The sequence below is a fragment of the Penicillium oxalicum genome, chromosome I (genome assembly GCF_001723175.1).
Source record: "Penicillium oxalicum strain HP7-1 chromosome I, whole genome shotgun sequence".
NCBI lineage: Eukaryota > Fungi > Ascomycota > Eurotiomycetes > Eurotiales > Aspergillaceae > Penicillium > Penicillium oxalicum.
In genome coordinates this window covers 2,789,604-2,805,939 of record NC_064650.1, presented here as the reverse complement: position 1 = coordinate 2,805,939, position 16,336 = coordinate 2,789,604, and the positions used below count along the sequence as shown (strand labels likewise).

General features: G+C 50.7%; 7 protein-coding genes across 7 annotated transcripts; 3 read left to right on the top strand and 4 right to left on the bottom strand.

The window, feature by feature from the left end:
- Nucleotides 1-855: 855 nt before the first annotated feature.
- POX_a00925 (uncharacterized protein) lies at nucleotides 856-2,824 on the top strand (the record flags this gene model as incomplete). Its single annotated transcript, XM_050109858.1, has 4 exons — nucleotides 856-1,196; nucleotides 1,290-2,465; nucleotides 2,540-2,624; nucleotides 2,720-2,824. 4 exons carry the CDS (start codon nucleotides 856-858, stop codon nucleotides 2,822-2,824), a joined length of 1,707 nt encoding a protein of 568 aa, XP_049973626.1.
- A 1,137-nt stretch (nucleotides 2,825-3,961) lies between these two features.
- Nucleotides 3,962-5,432, bottom strand: POX_a00923 (uncharacterized protein; the record flags this gene model as incomplete). The annotated part of the gene is made up of 5 exons (XM_050109857.1): nucleotides 3,962-4,152; nucleotides 4,263-4,341; nucleotides 4,458-4,860; nucleotides 4,890-5,260; nucleotides 5,319-5,432. The coding sequence occupies 5 exons, from the start codon at nucleotides 5,430-5,432 to the stop codon at nucleotides 3,962-3,964; spliced, it is 1,158 nt and encodes a 385-aa protein (XP_049973625.1).
- A 424-nt stretch (nucleotides 5,433-5,856) lies between these two features.
- Nucleotides 5,857-7,200, top strand: POX_a00922 (Protein transport protein sec13; the record flags this gene model as incomplete). Its single annotated transcript, XM_050109856.1, has 6 exons — nucleotides 5,857-5,859; nucleotides 5,932-5,976; nucleotides 6,095-6,210; nucleotides 6,281-6,311; nucleotides 6,397-6,806; nucleotides 6,876-7,200. The coding sequence occupies 6 exons, from the start codon at nucleotides 5,857-5,859 to the stop codon at nucleotides 7,198-7,200; spliced, it is 930 nt and encodes a 309-aa protein (XP_049973624.1).
- A 641-nt stretch (nucleotides 7,201-7,841) lies between these two features.
- On the bottom strand, nucleotides 7,842-9,604 carry POX_a00921 (uncharacterized protein; the record flags this gene model as incomplete). The annotated part of the gene is made up of 5 exons (XM_050109855.1): nucleotides 7,842-8,249; nucleotides 8,352-8,449; nucleotides 8,552-8,876; nucleotides 8,967-9,380; nucleotides 9,440-9,604. 5 exons carry the CDS (start codon nucleotides 9,602-9,604, stop codon nucleotides 7,842-7,844), a joined length of 1,410 nt encoding a protein of 469 aa, XP_049973623.1.
- Nucleotides 9,605-9,851: 247 nt separating this feature from the next.
- Nucleotides 9,852-11,668, bottom strand: POX_a00920 (Myo-inositol transporter 1; the record flags this gene model as incomplete). Its single annotated transcript, XM_050109854.1, has 3 exons — nucleotides 9,852-11,007; nucleotides 11,104-11,400; nucleotides 11,469-11,668. The coding sequence occupies 3 exons, from the start codon at nucleotides 11,666-11,668 to the stop codon at nucleotides 9,852-9,854; spliced, it is 1,653 nt and encodes a 550-aa protein (XP_049973622.1).
- Nucleotides 11,669-12,039: 371 nt separating this feature from the next.
- POX_a00919 (putative ABC transporter ATP-binding protein) lies at nucleotides 12,040-14,681 on the bottom strand (the record flags this gene model as incomplete). Its single annotated transcript, XM_050109853.1, has 6 exons — nucleotides 12,040-13,007; nucleotides 13,076-13,249; nucleotides 13,312-13,615; nucleotides 13,670-13,750; nucleotides 13,820-14,545; nucleotides 14,619-14,681. The coding sequence occupies 6 exons, from the start codon at nucleotides 14,679-14,681 to the stop codon at nucleotides 12,040-12,042; spliced, it is 2,316 nt and encodes a 771-aa protein (XP_049973621.1).
- A 360-nt stretch (nucleotides 14,682-15,041) lies between these two features.
- POX_a00918 (uncharacterized protein) lies at nucleotides 15,042-15,206 on the top strand (the record flags this gene model as incomplete). Its single annotated transcript, XM_050109852.1, has 1 exon — nucleotides 15,042-15,206. The coding sequence occupies one exon, from the start codon at nucleotides 15,042-15,044 to the stop codon at nucleotides 15,204-15,206; it is 165 nt and encodes a 54-aa protein (XP_049973620.1).
- Nucleotides 15,207-16,336: the final 1,130 nt, after the last annotated feature.

The window sequence follows — 16,336 nt, the reverse complement described above, 5'->3', positions numbered from 1 at the left end:
TCTTAGTTTGATCTTTTCTTGCCCTCTGTTTCTTTCGCCTTACTGCATCTGTACCTATACCCAGATCCACTGTCTTGTCGCCCACATACTTAGTCACCCCCTTGATCTCCCTTCCATGAACCTTGGCCTATCATTGCGAGTCTTGCCGGGATTTTAATGGTTGCCATCGATTCTCTTGGATTTCTCACTGGCTTGGTAGCTGTCTTAGCGTATCAAACGGTAACGCTCTCGTAGCTTTACTTTGCCCTTACACACAAGGTTGGACAACTGGCTATTGAAATCTGGTGCTGGGATACGTGTTGGACGTAGATACTTGGACCATGGGGTTTCAAGCGTGGGCTGTGCACGCATGGAAATTCAACCACCTCCACAATTGTTTTAAATCATGTGCATTTCAAAGCCACATCTCGGATAACTGGCAACGAGTACTGCAATGTCACTTTGAGGCCTCCACACGTGCATCCGCGTCGATCTGGACTCAATTTTCCGCCTGAGGCCACACACAGCTACATCACGTGATATAGGAATGGACCCGCCGGAGTGGCTCAATCGGGGCAAACGCGACAGGCGCAAAAGAATCGCAAATGTGGTGAAAGCAATCGACGTGGACTACTTTCGCAAGCAAGCTCACTTTGACTGACACCTTATCGCAATCTCCCGAGTGAAAAAAAAAATTCAATTTCATTCCACTCTTCGTTTGCCCCTTGCCCCTCAAGAAATCTCCTTGAAAGTCCTGAATCTGGTCCAATTCCCTTCGAGTGTTCAATTGGCCCTTTGATCGGCTTTGAGAACAGCAGAAACCTGCACCTTTAATCGCCCGCGAAGGGGCATGTGCTAGTCAACAACCATCACAACATGTCCCACCTCAGAGGCTACATCACATCATATCCGCCACGCGTGCGCCAATATGCGAACGCGTTGTTGACGCCTGTCTACCCTGTACAGACGGGTCCAACGCCGAGGACGACAAAACGCGGTACCACGGCGATCAACTATGCGGAGGACGGTTACGACGATGATGACTTTGACGACAGTGACAATCCCCGTCGGCCGACGGGGCTCAGAAGTCTCAGACGCGAAGAATCCGCGGGCGGCACGTTGTCGGCATCGGAAAAGCTGGGCAAGGAAGCACATGCGCCGGTGGAGGTTCAAGGCGTTTTTCGTGAATGGATGATCAAGCGGATGTTACGACCTGCGTATGGATCCCTTCTTGCGAACTTTTCAATGACCTGGAGCAGAGTCATTACCCTGAATCACGAATGCTAACGTTGGAGTACGATTTGTTATAGGTGCGCCGAGCAATTACAAATCCAAGCGCAGCTTCCCTTGACCCTGGTGCCCATTCGAATTGACGTTGAAGTCGCTGCACACCAACCTCTTGAGCCATTCCCTTTCCCTCGCGGCGTCAATGAGCAGGTCATCAACCCTGCTCTTCCTGCATACCGGCGGCCGGACCCAATGCCACCATTCCGAATCAAGGACACCTTCTTGTGGAATCTCCACGAGGCTCTAGCCACGCCGGAAGAGTTTGCAATTGGCTTCGTGCGCGATCTCGACCTGCCCAATCCCCAAGCGACCACAATGACTATCAGTAACCAGATTCGTCAACAATTAGAAGAATACGCTGGTGTCGCACTGCACCCTCTGTTCCAGAGCAGTCACTCGATTCCCGCGCCCAGCGTGCCACCCAGACGGGAGGGATCTCGGGGAGGTACACCAATGACCCCCGCTGCCAGCGCCGTGGATACAAACGCGACCCGCGGTGATGGAGCTACAGTAACGGCGACCAAGGAGGCCTTGGTCAATGACAGTCTCCTCAATCCGGACGATGCCTATCGATGCTTGATCAGTCTGAATATCAATCTGCAAAACAAGCTCTACACGGACAAATTTGAGTGGTCCCTGCTCCACCCGCCCGGGATGGCGGAAGAATTCGCTCAAGTGACGTGCGCCGATTTACACCTTGGTGGCGAGTGGGTGAGCGCTATTGCGCACGGCATCTACGAGGCGGTATTGAAGTTGAAGAAAGAGGTGTGCGAAAGCGGTGGTCTTGTCAATGGATACGGAAACGAGATCGACAATCAAGCTGCCAACGGAGTGGAGGCTGGTTGGCGATATGATCCAGAAACGCTGGGAGACAAGTGGGAGCCTCAAGTGGAGGCCTTGTCCAAAGAGGAGATCGAGCGACGTGAAGGTGACCGTGAGCGCGAGATTCGTCGTGTGCGACGAGAAACCGCCCGATTCTCCTCGACTACGGGTATCACCCCCGAGGTTTCACGGCAGAATAGTGGTGGCTATTTCGATATTGATAGTGAAACGCCCTTGGGTCGTGGCGAACGCAACAAGCGCAAGCGTCGCTTCCGCAGTCTCAGTCCAGCGGGCAGAGGCACGCCTGGTGGCCGCGGTACCCCGGAGACGGGATCCGGTGCGGGTTATGGAGGTGGAGGTGGTACTCTGACAGATTGGTATGTGGTTGATGAGGTAAAATGAGAGGGGGGAAAGGAGACACTTTGCTAACGTTTGCTTTTTCTTTTCCCAGGGAGCGACAAAGCTGGCGATGCAGCAACTGTATGGTCTGGGGGACCGCCGTATGGGCTGTCCGAGATGGACCCGATGGGCCTCGTGTAAGTCAATTCACTCTAGACGATAGTGGCAATGCTCGTCGCTCACCACTCTTTTTATGCCACTCTGACTTACAATTTCTTTCTATTTCTTACAGACTCTCTGCCACAACTGCGGTTTCCTTTACGAACGGGACAAGACCACGCCCGAATGGTCAAGGGACCTTCATCGCCACGATATTCCCGTCGGTCGTTTTACCTAGATACCCGGTGCCTGCTTCATTCCAACCTTGTTCTACAATATCCGTTTTAGTCTTGGAGAAAAATTCCTTTCCTTTTTTGGGGGGCAGTCCTACTCTCTCTTTCCTTAATGTTGTCTGCTGTGTGCTAAACCTCGGTTCGGCAAATCCTCGTGTCACCGGCGGAATTCCTTGCCTGCATAAGCGAGACGCATGGTTCCGTTTTCTTTTGATTTTTCATTCTCGTCGGTTCATGTGGGCTGCACTGGACCGATCGAGGGTCACGGGGATGTAGTGTGTCTGGTCTCCCGTCCTGCTGGGACTGGTGTGTCATTGAGCAATCGCCGGGCCGTTTAGGAGTATGAAATGAAGAGCTGTCGGATGCTCGGGCTCTCTCTCTCACACACACACACACATACTTTGAGCTTCCGGTTACGACAGGGTGCAATCGGATGAAGACACTCCCTTTCAATTCAATTGAAGTGCTTTGCCGGCACCCTTATGACTCGTCGATGTAGAGGTGTTCGCAATTTCAAGCCCTAATGGATGAAATAAGTTCAGGCGCTGTAGTAAATATTTCAAATACCTACAATTCACGGGCTGGGCGGGACGAACGGGCTTCCTTATGTAGATATTTCTTGCCAGAGGTTCCAGGAGGCTGAATCTCAAATGGTTGCTCGAACCAGCGTGTCTAGACTGTTTAAATCTTCATGGTCAGTTGCTTCCACTGGGCATGGCTAATTCATGGAAGAAAGGAGAGAACAAAAGGCATGTCCTGGTACAGTCATTATCTACAACTTTTGTTTTCGATGTAAAAAGAGCGAGATTTGGTCCTGTTTTGGATGTGAAATATCCTCAGATCTACTAGATTGATCGAGAACCATGCCTAGCAGGATGGAAGGAGAGGCAAAGGGCCAGGAGCGTCTTCTGCACTAGCCATCAGGATTAAATGGTTGCGACATGTAAAAGGCTATTGGGTAGACAAGACCAGGGATGAAAATCCACTCTTGGCGAGCAAGATAGATCTGTATCATAATATATACTTGACGCTACGCATACAAAACATGATAAAACCAAAGAAGGGTATCCTGGAAAACAATCGATGATGGGCAGCCGAAAAGCTCCGGCTCTTCCCTCCTGGCGTCCTGCTCACAATCGGGCTCAAGAACCACTATCTCCTCGGAAGCAAAAGATCGGGCGATGCCGGTCGACCAGCCCGTGGCTGTTGATCCATCCCTCGTAAAGAACGTTGTTATCGCCAGGGGAGAAAGGCGACACCGGATTGGTGCCCAGACGAGGAGATTCCTCTTCGACAGTCGGCCATTCATCAGAGACATTCTCTGGTGAAGAGTCTGGATAGTCAGACAAGGGGACTCAAGATTCTGAGTGAGAAATCTCCTGCTTCCATGACAAGACTAGCCGGAGGAGAGGAGTGTGGAAGTTGAAGGAGCAGGTTCCTTACTAGCTCTGTCGGATGATGGGGCTGGTTCCGGAGACTGCCCGGGATAGTACGGACCACCGGGATGGAGAGATTGTGCCGTCTGCTCGCCAACATATTAATTAGCATGAACGTGAACCACCCCAGATCGATATGATGATACCCGGTAGATTCTGTCGCTCTTGACAGTCCAAAACCGCTTTACGGGTTGCTACTGACTTCGCGGAACTCATCTCCTTCCACTCGCACTTCCCGATCGCGGATTCGGCGCATCAAAGCTAGGAAGTTGCTTTGTTGGAATTTTTGATCTTTTTCGTGTCGCACGCTGTTGAGAAGATGCTCCGCAGTGCGTGCAAGAGCGTCCGCATCTTGATTGGCCGTCACTGTTTCATCTTTGGGTATCGTATCGGAGCCAATGGTGATTTTCTCCTGCTCCTGTACGACGGGCTCCTCGGGCTGAGTCATTTGGTTTTGGGAAACAGTTTCCGGTTCTCGGGGAAGCTGTGGGCTTTGTAATTCTTGCATATCGGCGCGTGCCTGCTCAAAAGCTGCTTCAAAGGCTGAATCGTCAAACTGTTCTGTCGGGACTGCGTTCGCCACGGGCGCTTGGTGTTGATGCATGCTTGATGCATGGGCAAAGAGCTATTATACATGGGCATATGCGGTGCAAAAGAGGGCTGGAATGGGATGTTGGTAGACTGTTGGGCTTGAGCATGCTGGGGTCCCGCATTCTGGTAGTGCGGCTGTTGGTGCTGGCTCATGAATTCATTGTGCCATCCCGTTTGAGATGATGCGATCGGTGCTCTCTGCATTTGGTGCGGTGACGGCTGTGAGATGTGGAGGTTCTGGAAGTCAGATGCCCAGTTTGGTTGCGACTGCACGGTTGCCGGATGCTGAACAGGGTGTCCAAAGTGAGCCGGATGTTGAAGATCCGGCATTGCTGCTAGGCCTCCATGGCTAGCTTCGAAAGCTGCAAACTCGGGGTCCAGAATGCCATCCCGTGCACTTTGTGATCGGAAGCCCTAAAGACCGTTAGTTCAAGTCTGATGGCCTGGATGATGCCGATTTCACACGCCGTACCTGATTTGTAGGCTGCCTGGAGACTAGACGGTCCTGCTGCAGGGTGCGGTCAACGGACGTATGCTTCTGGAAGTTCTGCAGCGCATTTGACGGGCCGCAAAGTGCGTCCGCCATGGTTTCGAGTTATGGATGGTGAAATCGACAAGCCGAGGTATAGCGGGAGGTGAAGAGAAAGGGGTCAAGACGTAAGAAGACCACCAATGTTGCGCAGTTACAAAGACTGAACTAAAGAAAGAACTGCCACAGGAGTACACGGGCAAAAGGAGAAAGAGAAAAGTGAGATAACCGATGGTCGTGCTACAGATGACTCTTGAAAGTCTGGAGTAGCACATCCCGCGGAGGCTCGTGGGGTTACCCGTCGACTCCGCAAGAGGACCGAGGCATGTCACGTGAGCCAGGAGAGAGAACGTGACTCTTGGTCACGCGCGATAAGATAAGCAAAGCGGCCAGGTTGTTTGGAGCCGCTGGGACGAAGCTCCCCTCGATCAGTACAGTGGCCCGGTTCACAAAGCTATCTGCACCACGGCAATCGGACAAAATGGTATGGGATTGATACTTGAAGAAGATAGAGGCTGCAAGGGATGTGCTAATTCTTTCTCCGTCCGGCTTCTAGGCGGCCGCTCAGGTTATTTCCAATTCGGGGCACGAAGACATGATTGTACGTACGGGGGAGGGGGGTTCCTCTTCTTGGGATATGTCTTCAATTGATGCACTCAGCCTGCGACTGGACATTTCGAAAATGCAAAGAGACTAATGAGATGCCGGCCAAAATATAGCATGATGCTGGTCTTGACTACTATGGCCGTCGGTTGGCAACCTGCTCGTCCGACAAGACAATTAAGATCTTTGAGATTGAAGGAGAGTCACACCGCTTGGTTGAGACCCTAAAGGGGTAAGTCAATGTGAACATGCTGCGTTCGCTATACTTTCACATCTTCTGACCAGCGCGAAACTTGGGGCAGACACGAGGGTGCTGTGTGGTGTGTCGCATGGGTAAGTTGGAGTTCATTTCGTTCGAAAACCACGTGGATTGGCGCGCAATCAACTTGGCTAACCACCGCACTTTGTTCGCATTTAGGCGCATCCCAAGTTCGGCACAATCTTGGCCTCCTCTTCATATGATGGCAAGGTCTTGATCTGGCGCGAACAACCACAGAATGCGACCTCTCCGTCCTCCGGGAGCTCTTGGACCAAGGTCTTCGACTTCTCTCTTCACACCGCTTCCGTGAACATGGTCTCTTGGGCACCTCATGAGAGCGGCTGCATTCTCGCCTGTGCTTCTTCGGATGGACATGTGAGTGTGCTCGAATTCCGCGACAATGCCTGGACGCACCAGACTTTTCATGCCCACGGCATGGGTGTGAACTCGATCAGCTGGGCGCCTGCAGCCGCTGCGGGGAGCTTGATCAGCTCCAACCCTGGGCCGGGCCAGCAGCGACGATTTGTGACCGGTGGAAGCGACAACTTGATCAAGATCTGGGACTACAAGTATGTTTTCATGTCGAACGATCGAACGGTGGTGTATCACGCCAGGAGAGCTAATTCATGTGTTCACAGTGCCGAATCCAAGACTTACAACCTCACCCAGACCCTGGAGGGCCACTCAGACTGGGTTCGTGATGTGGCCTGGTCCCCCAGCATTCTATCCAAGTCATACATTGCCTCTGCCTCGCAGGACAAGACCGTCCGCATCTGGACTTCGGACGCCTCCAACCCTGGCCAATGGACCAGCCAAACACTCGAGTTTGACACCGTGTTGTGGCGGGCAAGCTGGAGTTTGAGCGGGAACATTCTTGCTGTCAGCGGTGGTGACAACAAAGTCAGTCTGTGGAAGGAAAATCTGAAGGGCGAATGGGAAAAGGTCAAGGACATTGAGGAGTAATATATACATATATCTCCTCTCATGATGATTTTGTTTTCTTTGACCCCTACATAATTATGTCTGGTCAGCATTTTCATTGCTTTGCCAATTTCAAGACTTCCAGTAGACTCAATTCACTAGTACAGACTGGGCGTAGAGCGCTAACGAACCGCTGCTTCTTGCCTTTATCACAGCTCGCACTAGTTAGATCTCTGCCTCTACTAGGCGAGAAATTGTGAACGTGGATCACGGACTAGAACAACCTGGCTGTTAATGGCTTCAGCGGCCTTGTGTGTAGCACGTGGCGTAAAAGGTCAACAGACGAGGCCACCGAATTATGCGCAACGAAGACCGATTGGATAGGTAGTGACCACTAATGCCAAGGCGCAACAGTTGCCGCATTCACCATGCGTAGTATTAATACTAAAGAAATTCCATTGAATGCAGTAAGTCGCTAATGTGTCTTTGGAAGTAATACGCCTTGCTGCTAACTCAATCCTCTGGCCATAACCACCATCGGGCCCCTGTGCATGTGTATCTCAGACTTCCACCCCTATGCCGAATTCCCATAGAAAAAGAAAGGAGGAAAGGAAGATAGCAGACGAAACTCATCTGCTCGGGCACACCGCGAGAAGTAAGCACCTGTCCATCAGTCGCAATCACTAATTCCAAAAAATAAACGGACCACGTCCACTTGCGTCCATCGTCTTCATATCAATCCATCGACCCAGCATGATACGTCCTCCAGGCAAAACCACCCCTTCATACCCATGAACCCACAGACCACCGCTTTCCTGGCTCGGGTCATCATCGTCACGATCATCGTCACTGTCGTCACGAGGTCCCTCGCAAATGGTAAGGCACACGCGCATCCATCCAGGTATGCCACCGTAACTGTGCGCAATAGTCTCGGTGAATCCAAATACAGAGTGCTGTCCCGGTTCGCCATTCAGCGTGTTTTGTATACCGCGAAAGTAGGAACGGTCGACTTTGTCGTCTTCATGGATGGGGATGAATTTGTTGCAGCTCTCAGGCCAGAACGCTTCCGTGTTCGGGTTGACGGTTAACATCTGGTTTGAATGATTCGATTGTGTTTGATCAATATGTGTTTTTCTTTTTTTTTTGGACAGAGCCTCCATGTTCAAACTTGTTTTTAAATTGCATTGTCGTACCATGATCTCAGGAAGGATTATATGCTCTCCTCGGAGGTCAGCACAGGTCTCCTGGTCTTCAAAGTCTTCACGTCTGGTTGGCATGGGATGCAGGCATGCTGTGGTGGAATGAGTCAGCTTGGGCAGTTTCACGGTTAAGGGAGAAGAAAAAAAAAGAGAGAGAGAGAGAGAAAGAAGAAAGAAAAAACTGCCGATCTCACAATAGTAGCCCAGCCAACAAATGGCAATATTCGCTTCCAGGTCATTAAACGTCTTCCGTGCCTGAGGTCTGACCGTTTCAGGCAACCGAATAAAGGTTTCGTAAAACGTTTGCTCGGCTTGATTCAGCATATGGCGCTGCCAGAAGCCGCGAATGTGCAATAAGCGGGCCAAGTCAAGTTTCTCATGCTCGACAAACGGCGTACTCAAATCATCTCCGAGCGAGTATACGACGGCAGGATCATACTCGGATCGAGTGCAGTGATTCTTTATTTTAGGGGTCTTTCCATCTGCGTCATGCAAGGCGAGGGCCAGGGAAGTGAGGCACTATACGAGATTAGGAAATTGTGAGTCATCACACCCATCACTTGAGAATGATACTATGAAACAAAATCAAAATTTTGCTCGTGGACGAACCAGCTGCACTGCACAGAAGAGCTCCGAAGGGGTTTGTCTGAGTGGGTGCTCCAGCAACTCGCTCTTGCTCAGGACTTCGCAAATTCGCTCATACGTCTTGGACGATTCCAATGTGAGAGGTAGTGTCAGTATCTCAAGTAGCATCTGCTGCATCACTTCAAGCCAAAGGGTTTGATGCTCGCTCGCCTCCTGTTTGAAATCAATGGCTTGTGGCAGGACAAGGGCCCGAACCCGGTATTCAAAGCCGAGTTCTGCATTCGTCTTGCCTGGAGGAAGGTCGTATCTGTCCTGAAAGCGAGCTCTCCACACGCTGGAGGCGGAGCCCAGCACGCGGTCGTTGATAGCTCTGCAAGCAAGACCAAAATTTCCCAGATCTTGGTCCGAAGTCAGGAAACTCGCAATATGCTGTAGGATCTGGGTATAAAGACTGGTCAGTGTTAATGCATCGCGTGCTGCACGGACGGACTCCTCACCTCATTCGGGAGCTTCAGGAACATTCGGCTTGCGGTTGCCTTGGTTCGTGATCTCATCTTCTTGGTTGGCAAGGCTATCGATTTCAGTGGTGAAAAGTCAGGGACAGCGCAGGAGCGCAAATATGGGAGATGGCGAACGGCGAGAGAGTGGCTTGCAATGAGCATCTGTCAGGCAATTGAGAAATAATTCTCTGAGCGCAAAAGTTATCCAAGTGTCTTGGGGTGAGTTTGGAGTAAAAGAAGTGAAATTTCGTGGGGGGTGGGAAGGTGATAGAGGACGTCGCAAGTAAGAGTGAGGTCGACCTATCAACAGCGGCATTGATGCACATGCAGGAGTAAATCATTAGAGGCAAACTTGGAAGTGTCGAATTCTCTGATATTCTATGCATATAACTCGTGCCAGGAAATATGTTCAAATATCCTGTTCTCGCTGCGAGTTTGATCGCCTTCTGAGGGTTTGTTCAACGCCCCAACTATGAGCTAGGAGACCTTTGACTTCTTCGAGGCCGAGTCCGCTCAGTTCTGGGTAGATCCTCCAAATAGCAAGCCACCCAAGAGCACAAATCAGTGCATACACGGCAAATGTCCAAGTAGGAGACAGCCACTTCATCATCGGGAGAAAAGTGAGGCCTACGATGAAGTTGCAACCCCAGTTCGTTGCTGTCGCCAGTCCCGAACCCGTGGACCTTACGTTCAGCGGGAATAATTCTGACTGTTGCCAGGGCACATTTCCAATGCCGAATGCGTATGCGGCTGTGAAGATGCTCAGGCACGCGAGAATGACCACGGCGTATGTCGACCCTGCCTCGTCCAGGGAGCCAGTTGGCCTTGCAGGTGGCACCTGGGGATCCAAAGAAATATCCAATGAAGAAAATGCCACAGCACACAACAAGAGCGAGACAACCATGACCGGCACAGAATACAGCAGGATACGCCGTCGGCCGATTCTATCAATCAGCACAAAAGCGACCAGTGTGAAAATGAAGTTGGTTCCAGCCACAGTCAATGAAGTCAACGTGGGTGAAGAAAAGGATAGAGCTGAGAAGATGATCCCCGAGAAGTACATCAGACTGTTAAAGCCGCAAAGCTGTTGAAGAGCCTGGAGCATCATTGCGATTGTCAAGGCGCGGCGGTTCCCGCCCTCGTGGAAGAGAACGCGAGCTCGTTGGTAGATGTCGAGGAGCCACTGCGGCCGACTGTCCTGATCTTCGCTCGGATCTCTCTGCAATTTCTCTTCGGCAATCTCACCTTTGATGTCCCGCATGACCCGTCGAACGATACGATCACAGCTCGGTGAATCATGGTAGATGCGTGAAAGCACCTCGACGGCTCTATGATCGAATCCCATCTTGACGAGCCAGCGGGGTGTCTCTGGCAGCAGAAGGATGATGGCAAATTGCACAATCGCAGGCGCTGCGCCCAAGCCAACGATCCAGCGCCAGCCCCCCGCCGATTCAGAAAAAAGCCATCCAATGATATAAGCCACGACCTGGCCACCGGTTATGAGAAGAGCTAGGATAACAACCAGTCGTCCTCTGATGTGCGAGGGCGCCACCTCCGAAATATACCTGTTCATTGACATTGCTCAGCTAAATGCTCATTGCTCACGACCCCCCGGCGCAGCACAATCATTCATCTTCAGGGAAGCATTTGGGATGACATACATTGGTGTCACTGCACTTGCGCTACCGACAGCTAGGCCGACAATACTACGGCCGGCGATCATGCCCCATACTTGGCTGGTAGAGGCCTGCAGTATTGCTCCTAGAGCAAAGAGAACATCGGCAACAAGAATGATGCGTCGACGGCCGTACTTGTCTGCTAATATGCCGGTGAATGGACAAGCTATGAGCGCAAACAAGCTTGTACACGAGGTGATCGCACTCTCGTCAAGCGTTGTAAGCGCTCGACCAGACAGTTCGGAGCCGACAGTCACAAGCGTAGACGAGATGACACCGGTACTGCGCAGGTGCAGAAACTGTAAGTTTTACCAGAGCGATAACGGAGAAGGAGGACGTCGTCAACCCACTCGTAGCCAAACAGCAAGCCGCTGAGCCCAGCGGAAAATGTCAAGCTCCAGATAAACCATCCACCTGAATACTGCGAATCGGACATGGACTGACCATCGTCGCTTGGGGCCGCCTCAGGATCATTGTCTGGATAAGCGTCGGTCTCCGCAAGGAGAGGCGCTTGTGACCCGGAATCTCCGATCTCACTACTTAAAGACATTTTACAATCTGTCGAAATAAAGTCCCCATTTGTGGGTATCCTCTTCAAACTGAGGATTTGACAAGAAGACTGCGGATTGGAGATCGAGAAATCTAAGGTCGACAGACTTTCCGCAAAAGGGCGGCTGACTGCGGGTTCACATCACGGGATCCACTCACGACTTCTCCAAGAGTTCGAAATGTGGTGACCTACGAAATATACACCACAGTTCTACGCCAATGCGTGATATTTTACCATTACCTGAATAAAACAAAAGCATGTCTAGAATTTGGAACGTCGTTTATAGATTGAGGCCTGGGTTTTTCCTGAGAGTAAAGAGGAATTGTGACTGTTGCACGATCAATTTCATGGTATATAACTGTTTTTCAACCTTAGTGCTTGGCAACAACGCCAGCTGCATCAGCTTGGGAACTAATCAACTTCTTGTACGCCTTGACATCGCCATCAAACTTGGTCACCGTTCCATGGTCACAGACCCACAGGCTCTTGCAGACGTTCTGGAGCATAGTGACATCGTGAGAGACCATGACCACACCACCCTCGAAGCGTTGCAGCGCTTCCGAAAGCGCATCCATACCCTCAATATCCAAGTGGTTGGAAGGCTCGTCAAGAACCAGGATGTGAGGGTTGGTGAGAGACAAACAAGCAAATGCAACACGGGACTTTTGACCTCCAGACAAGAGCTCCATACGTTGGAGACCAGTCATACCGGTGATACCAAAGGCACCCAAGTGACGACGGTACTCTTCATCGCTCTTACCAGGGTAAGTTTTGGCCATGAAACTCACAGCGCTGGTGGTTAGATCAAGAGCATCCACGTGATGCTGCGCGAAGAATCCAATACGCAAACGGGAGTGTGTTGAAATCTGACCCTTTGTGGGAGTGAGTTGGTTCGTGAGCAGCTTCAGTACTGTAGTCTTACCCGCACCGTTGGGTCCCACAATACCAATTCGAGAATCCAGCTGGACGTCCAGGTCGACGTCTCGGAGCAGAGGCTTCTCGGGAGTGTAACCGAAGGCGACATCCGACATTTGAACGATGGGCGGTGAAAGCTTCTCGACCTCGGGGAATTGGAAGTGAACGACATATTCGCTCTCGGGAGCTTCGAGAACCGGCATACGTTCGAGCTTCTTGATACGTGATTGAGCTTCTGAGGACTTGGCCGCATTGTAACGGAATTTATCGATGAAGGCTTTGGGGAAGCGATTAGCAGGCGAATTATTTCTGTGGCCGGGAACGAACGAAAACGAACCTTGAAGGTGAGCACGCTCGGCCATCTGCTTCTCATACTCGCGCTTGGCCATCTTTCTGCGCTCCTCCTTGGTCGCATAGAAGGACTCTGTGGGAGAGAAAGAATATTTGGATTAGCAGAAGTTGACATACGACAGGACAATGAGGTTATCTCACCAAAGTTAGCACCCTTGTAGTAGTCCAGTCGTTCAGAGTGCTGATGGATAATATCCGTGGCAACTTCGTTGAGGAATGCACGATCGTGAGAAACGACAAGAACTGTGCTGGGGTAGCCCTGCAGGTAGTTGGCAAGGAAAGTAATGGACGGCACATCCAACATGTTGGAAGGTTCTGTATTCGAGTCAGCAAGGCGATCCCATCCATAAGACTTACGGGGTTGTCAGGATACGGACCGTCAAGAAGTAGCAAGTCAGGTTCGCAGAACAGAGCACGAGCCAAAGCCAAACGCATTCGCCAACCACCTGAGAACGTCTTTGTAGCGTACTGCTGACGCTCGGGAGAGAAACCGAGACCAGCCAGGATACTAGCAGCTCGAGATTCGGCCTTGTCGGACTCCATTTCGGAAAGTTTGGAGTGGATATCAGACAAAGTGACGTCCAGACCCTCCCTCTCGTGATCTAATCTGGCAGCATCTTGAGATGTGTCGGCCATTTGCGACCGTTCCTCTTCGATGGCATTCAGTTGCTTGGAGATTTTCTAGAGCCTCTGGTTAGCCAAGGCAAAAGGATGAAAAATGGCCAGAAAACGCACCTCCTGTTCTGAAAGCAGATGCTTGCGCCAGACGTCTGCATCCAGCACGGCTTGAAGGGCCGGTGTGTCATCACCCATGATCTATAGATTTTGGTCAGCCAGGGATCTTGATTTGAGAAGTTCGCATGCTCCCCAAAAATCAAAATTTACCTCTTGCTCGACGTGAAGAATCGAAATGTGATTGGGAATGGCAACTTCTCGGCGACTGAGAGCTCGCAGCAGCGTAGATTTACCGATACCGTTCTGACCGACAAGACCGTAGCGCCGTCCATACGCAAGAGTCAACTGTGCATCCGTCAAGATACGCAGACCGCTGACAGAGATATCGATATTGTCCAACTTGATGTCCTTGCTCTTGGACTGTGAATCGGAGCCAAGCTGCAGGGGGTTGACCGCCATGAAGAACTCCTCGTAGGACATGGCCTCGTCGGGCTGGTTGAGCAGGCGAGATGCCTCGTAATGAACAGTCTTCATCTGCTTCTTCTCCTGCTTGGCTCGAATCTTTCGCTCGGCCTTTTCGAGCTTCTTCTTGTCCACACGCGACTCGACCTTTCGAGCATTGGCCGACTCCAAATCCACCGTGGTGCCGCTCAGACCCAGGGTGGAGGACATGTTTCGCTGAGAGCCCACGTTGATGGTCTGGTCGAGTCGCTTGGCCATCATCGGCATTTGCCGCTTCTCAGAGTCGGCGCCATTGGCAGAGCTCAAAGATGTGATGAATTTTTCCACCAGGCTGCTGATCGCATCACGGTTCTTGGTCGAGAAGTCTCCCGAGGCAGAGACCAACAGCTCCGTCACCGTCTCGGCAGCTTCGGCGAGGGGTGACTGTGTGTTTGTCTCTTCGACGTAGAGGTTGGAAGCATGAGTGAGATAACCCTGAAGACCTGTCAGACTGCGTTCTCAAGAAGTTCGTGACGAGGGCGAAGGGCAAAAAAAAAAAGAAACGCACCACCGAGTATTCCGAAATGACACGATCCAACCCGGGGATCTTTGACTGGAGTTCTGCCTCCATTTTGGAGATAATACAGCTGTGCTTCAGCTAGATCGGTGACCTTAGGAGACTTGGACGCTTATGTCGACAAACTGAGAAGCCGACAATGACGTTCTCGAGGTCTGGGGTAGATCGGCTCCAGGCCATCCTACCGCTCAGTAAGAGGGGTGATTTTTGATTTTCTTATCGATAAAGTCACATGATGATGATAGAAGCTTCTCCGCCGGTCTACTTGAATGAGCTGCGAGTTGCTGGCCTCAATTAGCTGGTCTTGGCCTGTGGACTCTCAAGTGCATTGACTTGAAATTGCAGGGAATCCCCACATGCATCATCATCTACAGGTTGTATTCGTGAGTCCCAGCATTTGAGCACTGTCGTTGAATGAAGCCTGAGGTCGTGCGCTCAAGCAAGCTCGGGACATTCTTATCGTGGCAGATTCCCAGGTACGGGGGCCGCAAGACATTCCGTCGAAACTTGGCTCGATCTATTCACGATTCCGGTTTGGACAGAATGAAGCACGATCGCATTCTTGGCATCGAATCTTGAATATTTGTATGACATGTGTGATCTACTCTGGAAGATGGACATTCGATATTGACGTACCTTTGGGTACATGCTGTAGTCACTCAAACGTAATCTAACCATCCTACCACTCAAAGGTCCTTGGATCTTGAAAACGTAGACAGCCACGAAGCTTGCAAGCACCTCACCTCTTGCACGACTATCATTGCAAAGAGATTTGGCAGGGTATCTCCATGACAAGCCTAAGATCGAGTATCATGTAGCTGGGAAGCAAGTTGATCAGATAGCAACTTTGCTATCGTACGCTACGCTGAGTGATGAATCAAATCAGACTCAAAACATACGCACACTCTCTCCCTCCATCTCTCTCTAGTGACATATTAAGTGAAAATTCCAAATCAATTGCATCCGAAGATTTAACATAGAGCGCGATGCCTGTCCTTCGGGAACCTGGTGACTTGAACTAAAATCCAGTGTGCAATGATTCCCCATCCCGGCCGATCGTGTTCTTCAAAATACACGCCACAGCTGCATCAAGCAAGAAAGAAAAGAAAAGGATTTGTCATTTCTTTGATGCGCATGGAATTCTCCAATCAATAATAGTATGAATTCCGAGGAGTATCACTTTGTAATCCTTGGCCTCGTCAGTTCAATTTAAAATTGCCAGGCAAGATAAGTATATTACCGGAGGCGAATACTACTAGCCTTGCATGTCCACATAGTAAGCTTCCGGTGCCTTTTTGCCCCCCCTTGATAGTGTCCATGGATATAATCGATCCATCTCTATTTGAAAACGAGACTAAATTAAGGATAATACAAGTGCTGAGATATGCGATTGACAGGTACTTCTTGACAAAATTGACAAACTCAGCCCAGTCTCTAAAGTTGAGAAGACTAACTATAGCACAAAGGGGACTAATGACCAATTGTCAAGGTGAAAAGTAAATGATAAAGTCCATGGGCCACTTGAAGTGGTGCATTTTGCAAGATGAATGCTTCCAGGGTTAATGTTCTGGGGTGGGCGCTATTCACACTCGCAAGGACATCAAATGGTGGACTATTGTCGCTAGTATGATCAATTTGTTGAAACTTGCAACCTGGCTCAAAAGCTAATGAATGGATGATTACATGTAGCTCAATGCTGGACCCTGACA